We start from the raw sequence: 23,699 nt of genomic DNA on the forward strand, positions 1-23,699 counted from the left end.
TATATATATATATATATAAAAAATATATAAATAAAACAACCGCTTGCACAGACAGTTGCTGTCAGTCAGTCTTTCTGTTTTAGATCTACATGCAAGTACATCCATGTTTTGTTTTGTTTTCCCACACCCTCCAGCAGACTGAATTGCAAAACAAATACTCTGGACTGTATGTAAACACTTCTGCCTGTCTCTACCCTATAATTAATTAATAGAACCGTACAGAGCAGCCAAATTATACCATGCCCTGTCCTGTTTGCAGAAATATCTGCTTAGCATCTGGCCAATTTGTAAGTGCCGTTATAATGCTTACTTGATATTACGTCCACATTTTGGGGTAAAAATGTGTTGTACACTGAAAAACACTTGAGTACAATAAATTCTTTTCTGATTGCTCACTTTAATGTACTGGACTTCACTTTGATCTGAGCTAGTTCAAGAACCAAGCTTTGCAACTGTGTGCTGTTTAGCTGAGAGACATCTCAAGTTCATGCTGACTCCTGCAACACTCTGAAGTGTGAATACTAATGTGCTGACTGGAGTAGAGATGCCTCAAGTCAGCTGTGTGCAGCCAGTTGACTGGGTGTTAGTAGTTGTGCGTAAACTTCATGTTTTTAAAGCCAACTTCCACCCCTCACCCACTGTACTCATAACAATGGGTCTTTGTCATCATTTGAAATTAAGTCAAACTGGATTTTTAGCTGACCTTCAAAAATTATGTAAAAAATACTTTTGAGTCATTCATCACAAGATCACACATCTATGCAATGACTTCTGTGCACATTTTCAGTTGTTCCACAACAAAGATGTTAATGAATATAGATACACAATCATTGTCCAAGAGAACTCCATGAGTTTCTTTGTCCTATTATTTACTGCTATAATAAAAATGAAGCAGTTGTGGTTTCATTATTTATCCAGTTTCTTAACTATTACATTTCAGGGTTATGAAGTAATGACTCTATGTAAGCTGTCAAAATCTAGTGGGGGGAAAAAAGCATTTTCTTTATTGCTGGCACATTGGTTTGAAAATTACCATATGCTGTTAGTGCTTTGTGCTGCAGCTGGTGTGTTTATTTACACTGGCCATTGTCTGTAACCTAGCCTGGGGTCTTCGCTGTCAACCGGTTCTTCCAGTTTGGTCTTCATTAGGGAGAGAGAGAGACAGAGGGCGTGAGCTGGATAGGCTGGGATCAGCACAGATATTTGTATATGAGCTGTGACAAACAAATGAGATGTAAAGAGCAGGCAATGGTTACAACAGGATCATATGCTTTTAGTGCTTTTGATAATGTATGACCTTTTATATTAGCTGAATTTAAATGAACAGTTGAGTTTTGCATAAATTTTAATAGTATATTGAAGTACTGACATCTACAGTACCTTGGAGATTACACAATATTTGTTTTTGTTCAGTTTTACATCAACTCGCAACGGAGTCACCTTAGTTACATTTTATACTGACTCTCTGTGTGTTAATCAACTCTGCATTGCTGGAAACTCCACCTGCCTCTGAAAGCTACCACCCGTTCATCCCCGCAGAGATCCGTAGCAGGGATATAGTATTATTAATGTATTTAGTAAGCAGTAACTGGGCTACAAGCAGTGTCCCAATATTCCTCGTTTGTTTTCTTGGCAATTTTGTGGTAGCAAATATTTTTATGATTAAAAATATTGCAAGTGCACATATAAATATGTTACAGGGATGAGAGGTGACCCCACTTGGCTTGTTTTTTCAGGTTTACATGAATAGAGTTCCTACGAAATTTTGATAAGATGTTATTTAAAACTCAGTGTTAAAAAAGCTGAAGAAATATTATTGGGAAAATCTTGAGTATGTGACAGAAATTGGTAGGTAAACCTTTGCATGCTAAACTGTAGTGTGTATCTGCTGTTTGTTAATTGAATTCAAAGTTACCAGTTGGCAGTTCTGTAGTATTTCTGGTTTTTCAGTTACATGTTTATTATCTTTATTCATGGCTATATCATGCCTTAATGCTGTGTTCTAGACCATATTATATTATCCATATACCGTATTTACTTTTTAGCATGGCAGAGAGTAATTTCGTGCCAGTCAATAAATAAGGAACTTGAGTCATTTCCACTCAAAGTCAGTCTGTTTCCTTAGACACAAAGTATACACACTGAATTGGGAAGTCATGTTTTTAAGATAGTGATTGAATTGTAGTTTCACATACTACACACTATCATAAACATATTATTTTATGTTGCATAAAACCTGTGGTGTTGTGGAGTCGATCATGCCTGAGGTGTGTAGGCTTGAAGTTTATACTTTCATGTGGCTTAATGAGCTTTGAAATGTATTTTTAAAAAATCCACTCTTGTTTTGGCTGCATTAATATCAGTGTTTGGTGTGTGTTCAGTGCTCCTCCTGATCCTGGTACTGTGTTTTCCTCATATCCTGCTGTGAGACACACAGTAATGTAGCTTGACATTAGAAGTGTTTGTAAAGTAACTGGATAACCTCACACTCCTGTCGCGCCGTCTGCTCTCAGCTCACTGCCGCCTCTCGTGTTTCTCTCTCTGCAGGATTCCTGAGTTTTGTTGCGATATATCTTCTGTTTGGATATGGAGCCTCACTACTCTGCAACCTGATTGGATTTGTCTATCCAGCATATTTCTCGTATGTATGACATCTGTTCAAAAAAATGTCCACTCTAATATATGAACACTTCTTTTAGAATCCAAAGTTCAATGTCAGCCCAACCCAAGACTGCTATTACTAATACTAATTATGGCTTTTTCAAGGTAGTCAGTCTGATAATACCAGTTTATATCTGTGTTACTGATGTGTTTTAGTGGCATGCTGCATTGTTAATCATTAAATATCCTTGATAAGCCTAGTGCTTTACCTGCCGTTACATGAAAAAAAGAACATGACAAAAGTCTATTTTGCCTCTTGTATTTAACAGACTTTTAGAGATTGCTGACCATTTCCTATTCTTTCAGTGTTATTATGAAAAGTGTTACACCCCAACCCAGGGAAAACTGGCGTGCAACATAAGAAAAATAAAAATAAGGAGAAATGCCCCCACACTCCCTGCTCTCAAGGAAAAATGGCTTCTCACGCCTACTAAGCTGCTGCAGTGAGAAAAAGTATCGACAACTATTTACATCTATATACGACAACTATTTACAACACGGGGGAGATCGCGACCTTGACAAACTGAAACACAGGGCTTAAATTTTTATTTAGAAAAGCATTTGATTAATTTCTTCTTATGCTGTTTTTATAGTTTTATTGTTTTACATTGTTTTATTTACTGTTATATTGTTTTTATATTCCCATTTTCTGTGTTGTAAAGCACTTTGTGATTTTTATCTGTGAAAAGCGCTATATAAATAAATTTTACTTACTTACTTTTTACTTAAATACATAGAGGGAGCAATCAGGGAATGGACAACAGGAGGGAAACACAGCTGGGGCAAATCAGAACTGACGAGACGAGGAAGCGTAAACTGAACACACTGAGATAAGACAGACCTTCAAAGTAAAACAGGAAACACATAACAGTCACGCCTACAACAAAACACTGACAACATCGAATCGTAACATTTCCCCCCACCCAAAAATCAAACATTTAACCCCAAATGAAATGTTTGATTCATGACCAGCGCATAAGGCACCGGTTGCTGTTCTGCAGGCGACGCTGATGGCTGGGTTAGATTAAATCAGTGTAAACATGCATTGCTTGCATGCTTGTGTCTATGTTGAAGCATGTATGGGGCATTGTAATTTCTTTACTTTTTACTGGCTGTAAAATTAGGTTTTTCTATCTGATTTTCTTTCCTACAGGATTGTTTCTTTGTGTAACTGAAGCTCAATAAGACAATAATGCGGGAAAAGAAAAAGCTTTACTAAAAAAGGCTACATTGGAAAATAGGTTTGTCTAACTTTGCTAAAGAATTTATTTTTACATAGAAGAATTTTGGTGTGGGATGATACGGTGGGCAGTAACTCATTCAGTGTACATATTGGCATAAATTCTGATATTCATACTGTTGACCAACTTTCAGCTCACCAAATCACATCATGCACGTCCCCATGAGACCACCTGTACTACAGCCACAAATGTTTGTAGAAACTAACAGAGCTGCATGTAAGAACGTAAATGTCTGATGGAGTTAAACAGTCTTTATCAGCTCTCTAATACAAAGTGATGTGCAGTGATTTGCACTGATGGGAGAGAAGCACAGATAATAGTTGAATTTGTGGTTTTCAAGTGGTCATCGTATGTACCTTCTGCTTCTGGCAGCATTCTGGACTAAATGAAGCTGCTTCCAGTAGTGAATTCATCTCCAGCTCTGTGTTTGGGAAAGGGCAACTTGAGACAGTGTCTCTAAATGTTTTGGGGGTTTTTTCCCCTATAGTTCATGTAGCTTTGCAGAATATTGACCCTCTCCTTTCGTGAATTTCTTGTTGTACAGTGCTGCTAATTGTCACATTCGCATAATATCATCTTATCAGGTTTAGAGTTTAGACTTTTAATGTTAATGTACCATGGATGTCATGACCTCATCAGTCTCTTGTTCTCCTCTCCATTCAGTATTAAGGCCATCGAGAGCAATATTAAGGAGGATGACACACAGTGGCTCACCTACTGGGTTGTTTACGGACTCTTCAGCGTTGTTGAGTTCTTCTCTGACATCTTCCTCTTCTGGTTCCCCTTTTACTATGCTGGCAAGGTAGGCTGACATTTTAATATGGTTTTTGTGGTTATATTGTACATTATCACTGTATGCAGCTGACACTGGCCCAAGTCTGCTCACACTGTCATGCCATAGATAGTCATACTGTCTTGAATTACATAAGGGCAGATGGCTTTTCTTTTACAGTAGCCAACACCACCCTCTTGTGGATATTTTGTGTAACTGCTAAATAAAGACTGCACTATGCAGAAATGCTTTTACCAAAAAAAATAATAACAATAATAATATGACATAATGGAAACAAAAAGCCACCATACTGATGAAACACTGTGGTCTTATTGTTATGACGATTTTGGCTCACCTTCATTAAAACACTATGTTTATATTGAAAACCTTAATCCCAGTATACATTTGTTGATTGAACTTCAATCAACAAATGTATAACCCTTCATTATCATTTCATTATATTATATTCATAAAATGTATAGCTCTCCCTTTTATTATAACAGAAAATTTGCTCTTTTTACAGTGTTTGTTCCTCATATGGTGTATGGCTCCAGTAACGTGGAACGGCTCCGAAATCCTGTACAAGCGCGTGATCAGACCATTTTTTCTGAAACACCAGGCCACCATGGAGAGTATGGTCAGCGATCTGAGTGCCAAGGCTAAGAACATAACTGAGACCGTCACAAAGGAGGGTGAGCCCTTCACAGTGTACATGCAAGTACAGCCACGTTTATACTCTGCATGTATCGCAGCAACACATTAATACACCAGACAAACTTGTGCATGACCACACAGTTTCACACTGTCAGAATATATCCTCATATACAGCAGTCTTATATTTTTCATGTATTTTCTATAAAATATTATTGTTTTTTTTTTTCTGTTCTGTTTTGTCCTTCCCTGTATTTTTCATCAGCTGTTAACCGGGCCCTCAACCACGAAAAGGACCAGTAAGAAACATGGGAAAGCTGAGTGACAGGAAATATGTGATTTCACTATTGGATTGTCCTACTCCTCCTTCTATGACACTCTGGTGACTGGTTTCCATCCTCTCTTCACATCATGGAAGTGTCACACTTCTAAAATAAATAAAGCCATTTTTACTTCTACATCAGTTTACTCCTGTTGGTACTGCTAAGGCAATCGGTGAAACTGTGACCTGTTTTGTGAGCTTTTCTTTTTGTTTGTTTTAGTGTGACAAAATATGTTAACATAAAAGAAAAATACAGTTTTATACCTTCAAGTACTCTGTGGGCATGTCGGCAGTGTTGTCTAACTGAGCCACTAGTGACAGAAAACCAAGGTTGAATAACAGTATAGTTATAAAAGCAGGTTACCCTAAGATGTGTTCTTTTTTTCTCTCTTTTTTTTTTTAAATTGACAATCAAAACTGGAACACTTGGGTCATTGATGTCTTCTTGCTTTTACAAGCTTTATTTTTGTTTGTGCAAAGCAGAATTTAAAGCTTGTTATGAAGGTTCTCAGTCTTTAACTTGACTTCTATGTTTTTTGATGTCTTAATTTATCACCTTGTAATGATGAAGCAATAAAACTGGACCCCTGCGTCTGTCTTTACTATCTGTTTCTTTGAGAATCCCTTTTCCAATCACTTCACATAGTGCCAAATGGGATTTTATTTGTTCTGGATTGCAACATTCACGCAACAGTGATTTTTATTTAATTTATTTTTTTTAGCAGAGGTAGTGAATCGAGGAAATTGTGCCACTGGATCTGTACCCGGTGAGGATTTTGGTCTTTACAGCAGTATATATCTTTTTTTAATATAGAATTTTATCTGCAGTAATTTTAAAACTGGCGTATACCTACCTAAGATTTACACATGTTTACCAGTTTCTCATTTGTGTATAATAACTTATAGTGTAATTTCAGATCAGAGGTCACAGGAAATGTTATTTAATGTTTTTATTTTAGGGTTTGTTGCAAGGAAAATACCACTGTCACAGTCTTTTTATTACTTGATCTTTTGACCTGTCCCCTGTAGTACATTTACCAGCTTTCAGATAGCCAAACCACCCACGCAATAATTTGTGTTTTCCTTTTTATTCACGCTTGAGGAGCTCTGAATGGAAGTTCCTTTGTGATTGTGCGCTGGATATAATTCTTTGGAAATGGTGGATGGAGCCAGTGCGGTGGCCACACTCCACCTCAGGGAGAAAGGAAGGAACCCATCTGGAAATGGCTCCTGTGAAGATGTGCCTGTTGGGTGTTTTGTTGTTGTGTAGTCCCTCAGCCGATGGGTTATTGATTTAACAGAAATGGGACCCAGACACCGGTTATTGCACTTTGTTGCTGTGTGGTTTGAGAAAAGGCTTTTTATTGAGTGTGAGGGCTGTAATGGCTTAGGACAGTGGAAGAAGAGCTAAACGGAAGGAGACAAAGCATGTGTTGTACATTCACGAATCTTTCTCAACCACCTTTGTGTTTTCGCAAAAAAATCATAAATGTGAATTATTTGTCACGTAGCTCCACTAGAAGGTTAAAGCTTTCGCTTACTGGTATACTAACTTACTCCTGTTTGCATTGCTGCATGCAGGTAGAAAGTACTAATGAAAATGTGCCATAAATGTCAACATCTTCACACACTTGTAGGCAGGTCTGATTGTTTTGAAGTCTTGTTTTAGTTTTTTGGTTTGGTCTTGTCTTCTGTTTAAACCACCTCCTCCTCCTCCCTGGTGTTTTCCTCATTATCTCCTCTCCCCAATCGATGCTGCTTGAAAGAACCACGCACGTATGGATCTGCTTCTCCCCGCTCTCCCAAAGCATCTGTAGTTCCCCTTCTTACCGACAGAGGGGGACAAAGACAAGACCTTGCAGATGGAGTTGGTGAGTCATACAGCGAGACCGTCACGTACAGACACCACAGCTCAAAACAAGGCTTGGTCTGACTTGGCCTTGGACCTATATTACCGTGAAGTAGATGCTTATTCACACTTAGCTGTGATGTTACCTGACACTGTCAAGCGGATATTGACATGGGTTGATGATTTATTTAGACTTACTGTTATATCGATGCGTGTTTGTCATCACGTCATTCATTTTTCCATTCTCCACGCTCTGGTTAGCTTTGTATTATACACACCAGTCTACTGCATTCATGCGTTCACGGCGCTCTCCACGGTGCTGAAACACAAAGGGGTCTCTGTCCGTGGTGCTGAAACGGCATCGAACACGGGATTTTCTTTTTCATTAAAATCTTTCCGTGTCACTTTAAATATATTTGGTTCCATTACAGCTAGCTCTATAACATCACTGACTTAATATGCCAGCTTCACATACCTTTTCTCTAAGTGATACAGGACTGATTTGGATGTAATCTTTGCATAGCTTATGTTAAATGTTAGCTTATGTTAAGGATTCTTTGTGTCGATGCCAGCCGAATATTAAATGAAAACCCTGGCCTAATAAATCCAGTCTGACATTTTTCATCTTGCAATTTCCATCTCAGGACTTCAGCAGTCTGCAGTTTTTCATTTATGCGGCCCCAAGTCAACGGGAAATGCCACAAGTCTGCCATGGCCCTGGGGATGTCTGAAGGCTACAATATATTTGTCTGTGGCTGAGACGTTTTGAAAGAAATGGGGCCCTTGTTGGTTTATATTTTTGACCATAAATTGCCTTTCACCCATTAACTTAAATATGATTTGTTGCTTAGTGGTCACCAATGAGTCTATTGGTGACCACTCCAGCTATTAAAAATATATTATATGCATTGATCCATATGTATCTCTATGCAGTGATATATTCTTTATTCATATATTTCAGTGCAATTTCTTTCCATTTTGGGGGGCAGGTGGTTGATTACATTTAATCAGATTCCCACACATCCAGCCTTCACAGAATATTTTTAAGAGGAAGACGTTTTAAAAGAACTTATTTTGCTGGCATCCAACCACTAGGAAGTGTATGAACCGAAAGAAAATCAAGTGTGGATAGAAAAGGGAGAGAGCATAGCACCTCCCACGTCCTATGTGCGAGAAAGAGAGAGGGAGAGACTGACAGAGAAAGAAATAGAGAGAGGGAGAGAGAGAGTCTGCTGTGGTGGTGTTGGGAATCGGACGGCATGAGCTCTACATGAAACGAGTAAAATGCTCTAAGACGCTTTCGGCGTTTGTCTTTCATCCTTCCGAACCAAGGACGAGCCAGAAGCGGAGCCGTTCTTCACGATCAGGTATCGAGATGCTCCTCAGCCTCCACATCTTACATAGAGATCAGATGTTGGTATTCAGTGGCGTAACCGCGGTCCTTCTGGCTGGCTGACTGTTATGCGCACACGATTCCTGCTGCTCACGGCCAACCCGGGACAGCAAATCTCACTTTCTGCATCCATCTCGCCGCTGTTGTATCACAAGTTACATTTCTGCTCGCTAACCTCGGTCGTGTCAGTTGCAAACTACTGCCTGTATCCTCGTACAGCCATATTGGCAGTAAGCAGGAGAGGGAGGGCAAATATATGAAGGTATTGGGGTTGTCATATTGCTTTGAGGAGTAAGGGAGGTGAGAGGGAGAGGGTTGGGAGGAGGGGGCTCGCTGCGACTGCGAAATGATGGCAGCACTGCGAGATGGCGATCCTCCGGTATTTATGAATGAACCACGCAGAGTAGGGTGGTCTGTAATGGCGTTGCGCACAAATCTGCGGAACCACGCCAAGCCCTCTCCCGCCACCGCTTCCTGACTACAATCGAGGCGGAGAATGCACGTCAACATTAATGCACATACACTAATGACGCCAGCGTGACGAATAAAGCTCGATTTCTGTGGCAAATGCTACAGTTAATCCTCCATCTGCATTTGTGCTCCCCCCCTGGATCTGTGATCTTAGTTGTGGATTTCAAGACTGGAAAGGAGATCCACCGTGAAATGTAAAGGAGCTGTGAATCATTTAGGTCCCCCGTGCGCCGGCGCGTGGGTGCGTGCTCGCACGCATATATGTGAACTTCCTGTATGAGTTTAACACTGCCAGTCATGATTGTATGTGTGTGTGTGTGTGAGAGAGAGAGATGGAGAGGAGAGCAGAGATGTATGGCAGTAAATCCTGTGAGTAAGCTTTAAAGTGTGTGGTTGAGAGTAGTTAGAGATGCAGACTGCATTAAAGCATTGGAGGAAAAGTGGACATGTAGGGGGAGTGTCCTGCCTGTCTGCCTGCCTGTCTGTCTCTCTTGAATGGCCACGGTTCAGTTGCATAAGAACATGTCTCTCTGCTGAAACAGGACAAAGAAGTGATTCAGTGGTAACAAGCAAAACCAAAGCGAGTTTATGAAGGTGATGATGTTTGAGATGAGTATGGGAGTGGATACTCAGTGGTGATGATGATGATGATAAAGCACCAGTAAAAACATAAGTCTAATGTGAAAAAAAATCCATAAAAACCTAAAAGATCCAGAAACAACTGGATGACAGGAAGGTTGTTAGCTGATAAAATCTGAGTAAAGAAAGTTTATTCAGAAAAAAAAAACCCTCTCTACTACTATTGTGTAATGTTTCATCCATGGACTGGGGCCTGTGTGTGGTTGCTGTGTGCTGGATGGCTGCCATTTGTCAGTGAATGAAACAGTGAGAATTTGAACTAGTTTTTCAGAAAGCATATGTATTCTCAGTGAACAGTTTACAGCTAATTAAAAGATCAATTATGAATCATTTTAGGCATCTTTTTCATCACATTTGAACCCTTCTGTGGTGTCTTAAATTTACCATTTTATGAAATGGTCATTACATGAAACTAGAAAAAATCTATAAAATATAACATTTGAAGCTTCATTGAGAAATCAGCAAGCGACATATTATGAAAGAAAACGTGGCAGCAGAGGCTTTATCTTCACCTGCTCATTTATAGTCTGTCTGTTGCTTTGACAGCACAAGTCTGGTCAAATGCACCATCCCCGCTGAGTACCTCTGAACTATATATGGCATAGTGTCTTCTTTAATATTGGAAAAGATCAATGCTAAAGCATTTTAGCTCTTCTGAAAGCATAAGCTCAGCTAAAAGATTTATATAGTCTTACTTATTAATATCATTAAGCAGAACTGCCTTGTGAGTCTTGTGAGTCTTGTGAATAACTAATCATGGCCCAGAATAGCTGCCATGGTCATTTAAGCACACTGCAACCTGTAGTATAACCAATATTTTGATTACACTTTTTTCTCAGCCTTTCAATGCCATCCATCTTCAACGCTCCTAAAAAGACATATATTTTTCTACAATTTGAGGTTTTAGATGAGGAAAAGTTAAAGGTCAGTTTCTTATAATCTCAACTGCGTCATGTCAGCATCACAAGCAGTCTGGACTGGAAAGCCTGTGTTGTTTCCTCCTTTAACCATCTGCGTTGTTATCAAACCTGGATCAGCTACTTATAAAAAAGAGAAAGAAAAGGGGAAAAAAAACTATGTTCGGTTGATCTTGCCAGTAGAAACCATGGAGCCAATCCAAAACTACCAACCCTGTCACCATCTGTCACTGCAGGCAGGATTCTGCAGCACACTCCACCGGTCTGCAGTTAGTGCTTCAGTCAGGTCAGGGCCTTTACTGTGTCTAAAAATAGTCTTTCTTGAAAAAAATAAACCTGTGCACATTATGGCAGCTTTGAAAACGAGCTTAAGTGTTTTGTCACAGAGTCAGAATCTCAGTTTCTTTATTTTTTCCTCGGCTGAATTGCTGTGCGATTAGCCAGGTGCCTGTGTGTCTCCCAGATTGCCAGGCTGATGTATTAACAGGGTTTTACAAAGAGGCCAGACGGAGCAATCCATGGGTTCCCCCGGTCACACTAATACTCAGCACAAGTAAACACTCAAAGACTAATTACACAGAAATGTGTGTAAAAGTGCTGCATAGCAACAGCATGATTAAGATTACAAATGCTGGTTACAGCTCAGGAATGAATCACCCTGAGAGGGAAACATTTTCCTCTTAAATTCTTTTTAAAAGTGCACATTTAGATATATTAAGGAGAAAGTGCAGGTAGAGGGGTGTTTATGTTAATCACAACCATTACCAAATCAGTCATAGTAGTATGGCAGCTTAAAGGAATGCTTATCATCTCTCAAAATGCAAAGCTCTTTGGCTTATGTGTGAGGCTATCACCATAAAACTGCTATGTGCAATAATCCAGACACTGTAAGTGTATATGTGTTTTCTTAAAACTTCTGAAAAAATATTTTTCATTATTTGTATTTTAAATGTTTCTGTGAAATCTAGGGTTATTTTAATGACCTCTTCTAATGATATTCTGACTTTGGATAGTTAAAGTAGTCATGTTGGTCGGTAATAAAGCATCTGAGCATTTTTATTCCCTTTCCTACTCACTCAGAACAGGTCTGTACAGTGCACCCCACCTTGATGAACTTATGCCAAGGTGAGAAATTTGGGTGCTCTGATGAGTCCTTTTTGAACTACACACAGGCAGACCTTTACAGTTTTGTGGCTGAGCTGATGTTCCCGTGGCTCTATGTTAGTGTCAGTTCACACTGAATCAAAGAGATGCTCCGGGGATATCAGAGGGCCTCAGGGTACGTGTAGTCTTATGCAGAGACTGCTGGTAACTTAAGTCCTGGGAATTGGGTCAATGCAGAGCTGGCCACAAGCACAGAGGAGGTTAAGCTCAATGATTAGCTACTAAGCCAAGACCACAGGGCGTTCAATCTCTTGGACAGTGTAGCACACACGCTCCATGCACGAACGGTGCCGTCTGCCCAGTCACAGTATAGACTGACAGGGGTGATACCTGTAGTCATACATAAATCATTTGCATTGAGTCTAAACTGAACTTTATCAATTACCATCTGTATCATTTGTGATACATGAGTTTTGTGAGTTTTTTTCCCCCCTGAAAAATATGCATAAATTGCACAATAATTTTATAAGCAATAAATTACACAAAGTGCCAAATGTAAGGACATCAACACAAATTAAAATCCACATATATGTCAGACAGTTCAATAACTGTTCAATAACTTGGTTTTGTTTGTTTTTTTTTTTGGGGGGGGGGGGTCAAACAGAAATTTTTGGCAATTATTTCATGGTTCAGGCATTACGGGGTTAAAACAAATTTTCACTTAAACAGTAAAAGTTTTTTACAACCACATACTTTCATACGGGGAACTACTTACTTGCTTTCCTGACAAGAACTAGATAGGAACATTAATGCCAAACTTAGAAGTGTCCATTGAATATAAAACTGGAGCCAGGAGGCAGTTCATTTAAAACAAAGCCTACAAGCAGAGAAAACTGCAAGCCTGGCTTTTGCCGGAGGTCACAAAATTTACTATGTTTGCGTAAATTGCACAAAAACTACGTAAGCCTTTTTTTCTTGGCTTGGCCAAATAACTCTCCAAACTTAGATGGAGTCAGGCTAACTGTCTTCTCTCATTTTCAGTCTTTGTGCTGAGCAAACTGGCTTCTGGCTGTAGCTTACCCTGAGAAAGGTATTGTTATTTTCATCTAACTCTCAACAGCTAATATCAGAATTCTCCAACCTAGTCTCCTAACTTCAAAAATGCACCGTCATCTAACTAAAGTGGCCTTTTTTCATCCAACAGAATCAGAAGAATCAGTGTTTGGATTCACTGGAAGGACAGTAGCTGTATCAGGGGATAATAATCCAGAAAGTAAATAGAGAAAACTGCATATTCTTAATTCTGTGCAAAGCACCACACATAATATTTTAACTTCTATGGATGCCCTGTCTGTGCGTCATCATACTCCAACAGACGCACACACGGACAGTAAAGGTGACAAAAATATGCAGCTTCGTCAGTCTCTTTTTAGGAAACTTATGGAGATGAGTTTTCACATTCAAGAGCTGTAAATGAAATCCAACAGAGACTCTAAGATAAACACATTTTGCAGGCTTTCCATGTGTGTGTTTTAGCAGGTGTGAGTGTGGCGAAGCAGAAGCGGCGACGGCGTGCCTGAATGTGTGAGACTGAATCAAAATTTATAAATCGAACCTCTACTGTCTGCTCAAACCTAATGAAAACACCCGTGTCTAAAAATTGCCTCGCCAAGAGCACAGATTACATCCCGTGGCAAAACACACACATACATACACACTTTTGAAAAGACCTGAGCTGATGTGTGCACCGAGAACAGGGAATCTTCTGCTTCACTGCACAGAGGCAGACACACATGACGCACACACGCATTCATACAGCAACTGACAGGCTGAGAGCTTAAGAAACTTTGTGTAGGTTTCACTGTGGCCAGAAAAAGACAAAATATTTCAGGCTGATAATCTGTTGATCCTGTAAAACACTCATTGCCAAATAGCGGTGTATTCTCAGCATTCCACTATGCACAGCCTGATTAAAATCCTTTCTCTACAAGATACCATGGGACCGCTTTGTGGGTGTCTATTTAATCACGCTCTTGATCTGTTGAATGGCATTGTGTTTGATGTTGGTTAATGCGCTTCCTTTGTGCCGCTGCATAAGTGGCTCTCTTGAGGGAAATTATGTGCATATTTTTGTTAAAGGTGACATTTCCTTGCTCGCTCTGTGAAATAAACGAGTGGAGAAGGCTGCGTTGCAGCTATTTTCTGGCGGAGAAGAGCAGAGGCCTCCTTGGTCTGTGCCAAATGCTATCTGCTAATGGAGTTTGGCTGCACTGATGCAGATGCATTTATAGTATACCATTAATTCATTAAAGAACTGCAGTCCTCTCATTTCAAATAAAACCAGAGAAGAGGATGGGGGAAAGGAGAGAGACTACTTGCGTTTGGGAAGAGTGTCATAAATCTCAAAAGCCTGGTATCAAGGACAAATGGTGAAGGAGCAGAAGTACAGTATGTGTGCCACTGTGAGGTTGCACCTGTGTGTGTAGTTATAGTTGCTGACAGAGGGAGGGAGAGAGATAATTATAGCTCAGGTGAAAAGTGGGGGAGGTTTTGATGAGCAGGATCTTTGTCACAGAGCTAAAATCCACATCCAAAGAAACCAAACAGACACCAACCGCGGCAGGACAACAGACTGACGGGGCCCAAAGAGACTGGGCCCCATCGATTAAAACCGGAGCGGCTTTAGTTTATTGATCAAACACCATGGAGACCTGGGGAGTGACAGATCAGCAAGAGGAAGTTTAGGTAGCAGCTCAAAGAAAGGCTAAAGTTGCGGATAAGTAAAGAGAATATTTAAGAGTTTATCAGAGCATGCATGTATCAGATGCACTGATATATCAGCTTCAAATCAAAGACATCATACCAGTCTGTGTGGCTTTGTCTAGATAGGTGGCTGAGTGTGGATCTTTGTGGATTTTTGTGATGGTGTTTGCTGCAGTATTTCATTAAAACTAGATCTGGTTTATTACCAGAAACTAGTAACTTGGGTCCTATTTTTGCAGCAGTCACCATATTTTCTCCCTGTAATAATAATACTATACTCTTCACGTTGCTGAGCTCTAGAAACACTGCTGCACTAACCAAACTGTATACTTTGATTATCATTCCACAGTTTGCAGATGACTCCTTGGTTCTGTATTTAAATGGCATTTCCGACTCACTGTGAGATTAGCTCTATGTAACGTGTTTGAGTTAAACCGTTGGGGTGTTTTCTGTTTCGGGCCTCTTGGAGGCAGCAAAACAAAATGAAAACAAAGCAAAGTCAAATGCAAGTCAAATATTTACACTGTTTTTGTTTTGGTCTCTACCAGCTCCAGAGGGAAATATCAGATTCCCCCAGGAGCTAAATGCTCCACTGTGTTCACCAGATAGGTGCGAACATTGTCAGTCTGCCATTTGGTGCCTGCTGCCACCACATACTGCACAGATTAGAGCAGGAAGCCAGACTGTACTGCAACACTCATGCCAGTTTTACATAATGAGTTAAAAGATAGATGAAGATGCTAAAATGCTTTGCAGATCTGAGATGGACTGCAGAGTTGTGTGTTGTATAAACAGCCATTTTAACCACCAGTAGGAGAAATATAAACTGTAGCAGCTTTAAAGACGGCAGCATTGTCTCAAGAATTAACTGTAATAAACAATTAATCCTCTCTAGATGCCAAATTACATCCAAGAAGGCCAAAATAAATTCACTTAGAAATTGGCTTTTTAAACTATGTTGAGGCATCATTCCTGCTTAGGTGTGTGTCTGTAATTAAGCAGGTTATGCAAAAATCACTGTGCAGCTTTGACAGCTACATGGCAATTTTTAAAGTGTTACCTTTTTTTCATCACTGACTGCCTCATTAAAGCTAAGAGTAAGGCACTGTAGATGACTATTGTTTCTGGCAATTTTACAGCAGCGCCTTGTAGTTATGTTGCACTTAAGAGTTGTAAAGGTTAACATGACCCTCACTGCACATGTTTTCATTACCGCAGCCACGGTCTGAAAGAGAAATACGACAGACTTGAAGTCCCAAGAGGTTAAACTTCAGTCATGCATCCCTCTATCTAAAAAATGCAGTTTCAAGTTTATCACCCTTCTGAAGTATCAAGAGAGCCATTAGGGAAGATTTTCTGCTTCTTCCAGACCCGAGTAAAACAGTAGCCACAGGCTCACCTGAAAATTAAACTGTGGTGGTGTTCTCAGCAAGCTATGAAGCAGTCTTATACATCACACATGCTTACAGCTGAGAGACGGTCTATAAAATTCAAGAGGCACTCCCCAAATCCTCATTTATTTCAAACTCGTGGACTGATATTATCTAGAACCCAGCAAAGCAATTACAGGCACCCTGCCATCAATAGTGGGTTCCTGCAGTGCAAGCATGACAGAAATCCACTTATTCCATATGGTATTGATGTCGATTTACTGTTTTCATTATGACTGCAGCTTAGAGAGCAGCATGATCACAGCTGATAGAATATCTTATTACGGAACATTAAAGCACGTTTAGCACCAAAGCGGATAAATAATGCAACAGATACGATGTGCAATCATGTGCAGACAGCGCAAGCTCTCACAAAGATAGTAGTAGATTCTGTGCGAGAACATTGTTTAGATGCATATGCATGAGCTGCAGCAGGTAATGTTAGGAGTGATTAATTGTAGAGTCTTTCACAGCGCTGTGCTGCTGCTGTCTACAAACTGGGCTTTTTCAGTTAGTTGTGTTCATTTGCATGTTATCTTTATTACCTGATATATATAATCTGATATCACACAGTGTGGATTTAGCATTTTTAGTTTGATGACCGAGGATGAAATCTGCTGTGAATTATGCAATGCAACACTTTCTTTAAAGCCCTGAGCTTTGTGTTGTTTTGTAAAGCAAACACTAAACCTGGACTCTTTTCAAATTTTTAATACCAATAAAACAACCTAACAAGCACTGGCCACTTGCAGCAGCAAAGCTGCAAATGTAACACTGACAGGTGTAACGCTGAAGCCAGTTTGGCGTGAATCAGTGTGCCTTTGTGATGTGTTTAGCCAACTGGTGAATTCAAATCCAATAGTCCATCTATTTTCTCAAATAGATTTCTGTGTTTACCCTTCACACACAACTGGACAACTGGTTTTCATCTTTTTACTTTTAATTCAATTCACTTGTATTTGTACAGCACCAAATCACAACAACAGTTGCCTCGAGCTGCTTAATTTGTAAGGTAGACCCTATGATGGCTTTAGTTGCTCTGACTCACTCTGTTTGGATCCATATTAGTGGTAGGCACAGTGATCGGTGTTAGCCATGCGCAGTGTTTTGTTCTTTGAGGCTTCTATGTTGGCTTGATGATTAATTAGAAAATGCGGGATTGTTTTTGGGGCTGAAACTGAAGAACCGTGACTATGCGAAGGGTATTGATTAGGGAAATGTCTGCATGAGGTGAAACACTTGGATCATCACCAAACTCATCTTCTCTAATTTGTATTCTGGCTCATAGTCAGACCACGAAAGATGGAGTGTTTTAAAACCCACTGGCCTGAGGTTAAGTTCTGCCAGCATATACTCCTCTTGTTCTGCTTCATTAAACAAAAGCTCCAGATTTTCTCTTAGAATCTTATCTTCTCATGTTCCCTTTCCTAATCTCACAGGTGTAAGACTATCTTAAACCCGAGGGGACAGAATGCCAGAACAGAGCAACGACTATCGTGTGGTGGTGTTCGGTGCTGGGGGAGTGGGGAAGAGCTCCCTGGTTCTGCGCTTTGTGAAAGGCACATTCAGGGACACCTACATCCCCACGGTGGAGGACACCTATCGCCAGGTGATCAGCTGTGACAAGAGCGTGTGCACCCTCCAGATCACAGACACAACAGGCAGTCACCAGTTCCCTGCCATGCAGCGCCTTTCCATCTCTAAAGGCCACGCCTTCATCCTGGTCTACTCGATCACAAGCAGACAGTCCCTGGAGGAGCTCAAACCCATTTACCAACAGGTGAGGAGTGTTTGTGTGTCTTTGGATGGCTAAGCTTGTTTAATCGCGCTGGGCTTTTATACTGAAACGTTTTTCTGCATTGTACTAAATATAAAGAGCAAAAGTAAAGATGCTGTCTGGGGTAATCTGTATTGCATTAGTTCCTCAACTTTGTCACTGGTGATGTCTAAACCACAAACACTTTCATTTGTAATGATGTATTCTCTTTGGGTGCTAAAACGACAAGCAAAATTCCCAGAAAATAACAAATCAAATCCATTTGCTTGCCTTTGCAGGTCCTGGCTATAAAGGGCAATGTTGAGGCTATCCCAATCATGCTTGTGGGAAATAAAAGTGATGAGACCCAGCGAGAGGTGGAAACCAAGGACGGAGAGGCCCAGGCCAACCAGTGGAAGTGCGCCTTCATGGAGACATCAGCTAAGACCAACCACAACGTAACCGAGCTCTTTCAAGAGCTGCTCAACCTGGACAAGAAGAGGAACATGAGCCTCAACATCGACGGCAAGCGCTCTGGGAAGCAATCCCGTGCCGAGAGACTGAAGGGCAAATGCAGCGTGATGTAAAATCCAAGAGAGGAAAGGAAAGGGAGGTGGAGGAGAGAGAGGGAGATGAAATACGGAGAAGTAAAGAAGGAGGACGCCAGACACCAAACGCATCATACAGAGCAACAAGGTTTTTGACGGCAGCGGGGTTCTCATCATCGACACGCTCCTCACAAACACAACTTACATACAGGAAACGTTTCAGTTCGGAGCATAAATCCATGCACATCCTTAACGGGGAAACAGGTGAGTGGGATTGAGATGACAAGTAGTGTGTGACACAGATGAATACAGAAATGGCAGGGGTGTGGACTTTGTATCCTCCAAGTGTCACAAAAACCTGGATGGAGCACTCTTCGAGAACTTGGGTGAGAGTACTGACCACGAAGACCAGAAGTCCATAAAAACGCAAAAGGTTTCTGATCAGTGCAAAATCTTAGATATCTTCTCTCACTTCTGCACCTCCCTGCTCAGCTCACACTTCACCCTTCTCATCTTTTTCATAACCTCTATTATATCGACTGTAGAGAAATGTAATGTACAAGTAAGCGAGTTCCAAAGCTCACTCATCTGGTAGAGACCCTGTTGTAAGTGACTGAGGTGTCTATCATGCTAGTACAAAGAGGACTCAAAAGTTTGACACTGCTAGCATGAAGCATCACAGCAAAAAAACAGATCACCCAGCCACACCCCCAAGGACTTTGATGTATATAAATATGGGATATTTAGATATATTCCATCCAGTCTGCACATCCTCAGCCCCAACTAGTATATGATGTTGACTCAAGTTTGATGCTCTGAAGCTCAATTTTCAATTGCCATCGTCATATAAAAACACTTCTTTGCGCTTATCCCCCAAATGCTTATGGTAAAAGGTCATCTATGAACCCTCGAAATGTCCTCATCTGATGTGGAGAAACATCCAGCGGCAGGGGCTTCACGCATGCCATTGATACGACGCAACAATCCTTTTAAGACTCTCATCAAGTGTAGAATAACTCTGGCTGAAAGGAAGCTGGACTCTCATTAAAACATGAAACAGAAATACGAGTCTGCCTTGCCTACGAGGTTAATACACTTAGATAATCATTGCCAAGCTGGTAAGATGAAAGAGAACTTTTGGTTCTGAGGATGTCAGTTTGCTTTGGCACTTTTCATGTGAGAGTTTCTCTTTTTGCCTTTTTTTTTTCTAGTTTTCTTTATGATGCTCTTATAAAGTTACATTTAAACACATCTTCTTTAACAAAAAGCACACAGGGGAGAAAAGGAGGAGGGTGGATCTTTAAAGCTCCATGCAGATTGTCCAGTGCACCCTGATGCATCTCCGTACACTCATCACCTGTAACTCCAGGCATCAGGAAACAGAATGGGTCACAGAGATGTGCAGACACAACACGCACATGATGCATCCATGCAAAAAGAAAAGAAACACACACACATTTAGCTCTCTGATAGTCAATCTGAGTAACATCGTTGACTGAGTACATGAAGAAGAACAGGGCTCACTCAGCCTAAATGCCCTCACATTGCACTTTATATCACCATACACAATTTTATTTGCCATGTTTCCACCTACATGTGTATTAATAATTATCTCTGTTGTGCTGTATGTCCAAAGTGCATATATATATATATATATTTAATATATATACCCTTTTTTTCATGTAGGACCTCTAAAATTGTACACAGTGTATACAGAGCAGCCAAAAGCACAATACTTTTTTCCAACATATCTAATTCTATTTTTTTTGTTTGTTCTTTTATTGTATTTGTGTGCAGTTTCCATCCTTAGCTTTCATTCAACAGTCCTGAACATGGATTTGCATAGGTAGCATGGTCACAGGTAGCTCTCTGTCTTGATGTATGGCGCTTTATTTTGTCTGGTTCTTGGCACAATGAGGTTGTGGTTCTGCTGAACAACAGGGTATCGTGATGTGACCGGTTAGCTGTGGACACAAAGAGCGTAAACGTTATGTAACATCAACCCCCACACCACCCCCACAGGATCACAGGTTGTGGGACGACGATGAGGGGTCAGATTATTTGTCTGCTTTTCTCCATCTCTCAGGCGGTTTTGACAACAATTAGCGTGGCGGATAATCTGCTCCTGTACTGTTAAACCCAAAGACACAGATGATAACCCCTTTTAACTGTGTGTTCATTTCTCAAGAAAAAAGGAAGAAAAAAGAGAATAAGCACAGCAACTAGTCTCGTCTGTCTCCTTCTCTGTCTTTATGTGTGCAGCAGGATCAACAACTGGGCACTTTAGGGTAACATTTAACTTGAAGACTTGCTTATTAATCAGCGACGCCTCATTCATAAGCACCGTGTAAAATGTCCTACCTTTATCATTCATGCCCACAAACCACTATAAAATGATTTCAGACGTGTAGATAAGCAGATGGAAATTCAGCGAAATGTTCACAAGAGCTTCAAGTAAGATGTTACCCATGTAAAGAAATACTGTACCCACTGTCTTTCTGGGAAATGTTGTTACAGTAGAAGGTTTGGTGTTGCTATGTACTGTAATATACGGCTTAATAACGATACTCATGATCTATTGTATTTGACGCATCCACTCTTCAGATCTATCAATCAGATAGCACTAGCAAAATGTGAATATGTAACTAAAAGTTCCACTCCAGGCTGTAATTTTGTTTTTCTGTTTATTTTGAAAGCTGAATGAATCTGTTGTTATTACTGTGTTGTACTTTGCACTAATGTGAGGTCCTGTTAAACCCAAACATTTATATTGTAAACATACCCTTTACTTGTTAGATGCCAGGGATGCTCACTTGTACTCTCTTATTTTCTTTTTTGAAAATCTGTTTAAATTCCAAAAACAAGATGTGTAAAACAGATATATAAGTTGTATTTTAATCACTTTCTTTTCTTTCTTTCTTTTTTATTAATTCATTTATTTTTAACCTGCTCTATATAGATAGAGTGCAATCTACGGGTTGTGGCCATTTGACGAGCTAAAATTTGAAAAAGAAAACCTTAAAAATCGCCTGCAATGACTTTCAGACCGAGTTCTTTTCTGGTCTGACGCAAAGCCACCGGCAGTGGTGCACACGCTGCATAGATATCAGCTTGACACGTCTGGTTGCCAGATTGTGTGCGCATGTTTGTGCAAACTGCTGTTCTGCTGACGTTAACAGGAGACTGTCATTGTTCATGTTCCTGCATGGAATATGATACAACAGGGAAGGAAAAACAACAATGAGGCAGCGTGAGAGAGCACTATGGACAACAGGGGCCTGTGCTATTAATAGACATAGAGCAAATATATGAAGTTCAACTGCACTAGCCGTGGCCTGTATAAGAATCGTTCGAGCTTTCATGTGGGAGCCGTTGAAAGAAGACGTTGTGCTTGTGGAGTGTGTGAGCTATTGAGTTTGTGGATTGTGTGAGTTAAGTGCTCGCAAGAATCAGGACAGACACTTCTGCCCCTGTCCCTCCATGGCGTGTCTCATCTCATTTATCCATGAACCATATTCCCTGTTCTGTGTGTTTAACCGGGAGTGCATTCATGTACATGCACATTCATCCACCTTATTTATATATATTGTTTTCACGTTAATTCACTCCGGCCTGCACGGGTGTGTATGTGCGCGTGCTTGTGTTGTTGCTGCTGTTGTACAATCTCATGAAGTGTCTGTCAGATGTTTGCAGCTTTCCCGTGGAGAGTGCCTACACATTCTGCATGAGTCATCCTGCACAACACACACCCCCTATACGCACACACACTAGTATATAAATCAGGCATGGAGCTGAAATAGAATGACTGCATGCCCTCGGTTGCACACACACACACATACACACATATTACATTCACACAGGCCTTGTCAGTGAAACATCATTTGCTCTCTGGCTGTTTTCCGCTGTTGTACCTCTGTTAGCGTTACTTCTGCATAAATCCGCATAAATTGTGAGCCGTTTTCATATTCATTCTGTGTGTTTTTGCTTGCCGTTTGCACTTACTGAAAACCAACCCTCCTCGCATCTGATTGTAGATAGCTGTAAATATTGTTCAAAGGTTTCAGAGAAGCGAAGGGAGAGCGTGCAGATAAAGGATGCCGTGGTGGGAGCGCGCAGTCTCCTGCGCATTCTTTGTATAGTCAAAACCTCCAATCAGAAGTAGGACAGTTAAAGTTTTCTTCACGTGAAAGCTTTACGTTGGGCTTTTTTTTTTTTTTGTATGCTGTAGCAAGAGAAGCACTGGCTTTAAAGGAGGAACTCTATGGAGACCAGCTATGTTAAAGGTGACTAAATGATAAGTTATAAAATGAATAATCATACGACTGGATGCAGAAAGATGTAATTGAACCATGAAATTGTGGAACTTGGTGGATATTTTAAATTTAGAATAATTTTTGCAATTCCACACTCTTCTTTAATTAAAAAATGCTGCAGGTATTTTCATTAAAATGTTGCTTGTACGATGATATTTTCATGGTTAAATTACACATTTAGTCTTAATATTGTTGGTATGATTACTTATTTTATGACATCAAATATACTTATTGCCTAGTAACAGCTATAGTTTGGGCCTCCATAGATAACTACATTGGTGGCACAGATTTTTGTGTAGGACCAGGTAAAGTTTACTTGAGTTGTTTGCCACCAGTGAGGTCACAGGGTACTTTCTGTTCATCTTGCTGAGGAGTCTCATACAATAAAGGGAGTGGGGTTCGGATTTGTTCTTCTGTGGCTGCAAGGGAAACCTCAGACCATGTGAAGCTTAGAGAACGAGCACTAAGTTAAACCTTTATACTCAAGAAAAGCTGTGGTTTTCTGACACACCAGGCTTTTTGTTACCAGCGAGGGGCAGGTTGTGCTCCTGTCCAGCAGGGCTTCATGTCACAGGAGCTAAAGGAAATCGGTACCGGAGGATCAAAATACAAAAGAACTCCCACTCTTCCTGCCAATCACTCAGGCTCACCCCTTTACATTTCATCTGATTGCCTCAGATCCTAATGAGCAGTATACGGCGGGGAATTTAGCCTAGACTTTGTGGGTAACGTAGTTTGGTACTATCGAGTCGCTCTGGCCCTTCATTCCTGCATGGTCCCTATTGGTGTTCCAGCCAGCATGAGAACAAGGACACAAACTGTGAATCATCTTTGTATTTTTAAAATAAATTCCTCTGCAACATTTATGG

General features: G+C 40.4%; 2 protein-coding genes across 2 annotated transcripts in view; both read left to right on the forward strand.

Annotated features, from left to right (window-relative positions):
- The window catches only part of zgc:101744 (Receptor expression-enhancing protein 6-like), an 8,791-nt gene extending 2,554 nt beyond the window's left edge, over window positions 1-6,237 (forward strand). Inside the window, exons 3-6 of the mRNA XM_005723665.1 lie at window positions 2,548-2,641; window positions 4,566-4,704; window positions 5,198-5,366; window positions 5,591-6,237. Of these exons, the coding sequence (XP_005723722.1) occupies window positions 2,548-2,641; window positions 4,566-4,704; window positions 5,198-5,366; window positions 5,591-5,628 (440 nt within the window). The 3' untranslated portion in view covers window positions 5,629-6,237. The remainder of the gene's footprint in view (window positions 1-2,547; window positions 2,642-4,565; window positions 4,705-5,197; window positions 5,367-5,590) is intronic.
- A 2,451-nt stretch (window positions 6,238-8,688) lies between these two features.
- diras1b (DIRAS family, GTP-binding RAS-like 1b) lies at window positions 8,689-19,754 on the forward strand. Its single transcript, XM_005723664.1, has 3 exons — window positions 8,689-8,863; window positions 17,653-17,993; window positions 18,269-19,754. Exons 2-3 carry the CDS (start codon window positions 17,685-17,687, stop codon window positions 18,554-18,556), a joined length of 597 nt encoding a protein of 198 aa, XP_005723721.1. The 5' UTR covers window positions 8,689-8,863; window positions 17,653-17,684; the 3' UTR covers window positions 18,557-19,754.
- The last annotated feature ends 3,945 nt before the right edge of the window (window positions 19,755-23,699 follow it).

Source organism: Pundamilia nyererei, unplaced genomic scaffold (assembly GCF_000239375.1).
Source record: "Pundamilia nyererei isolate P.nyererei 1_Seehausen unplaced genomic scaffold, PunNye1.0 scaffold00010, whole genome shotgun sequence".
NCBI lineage: Eukaryota > Metazoa > Chordata > Actinopteri > Cichliformes > Cichlidae > Pundamilia > Pundamilia nyererei.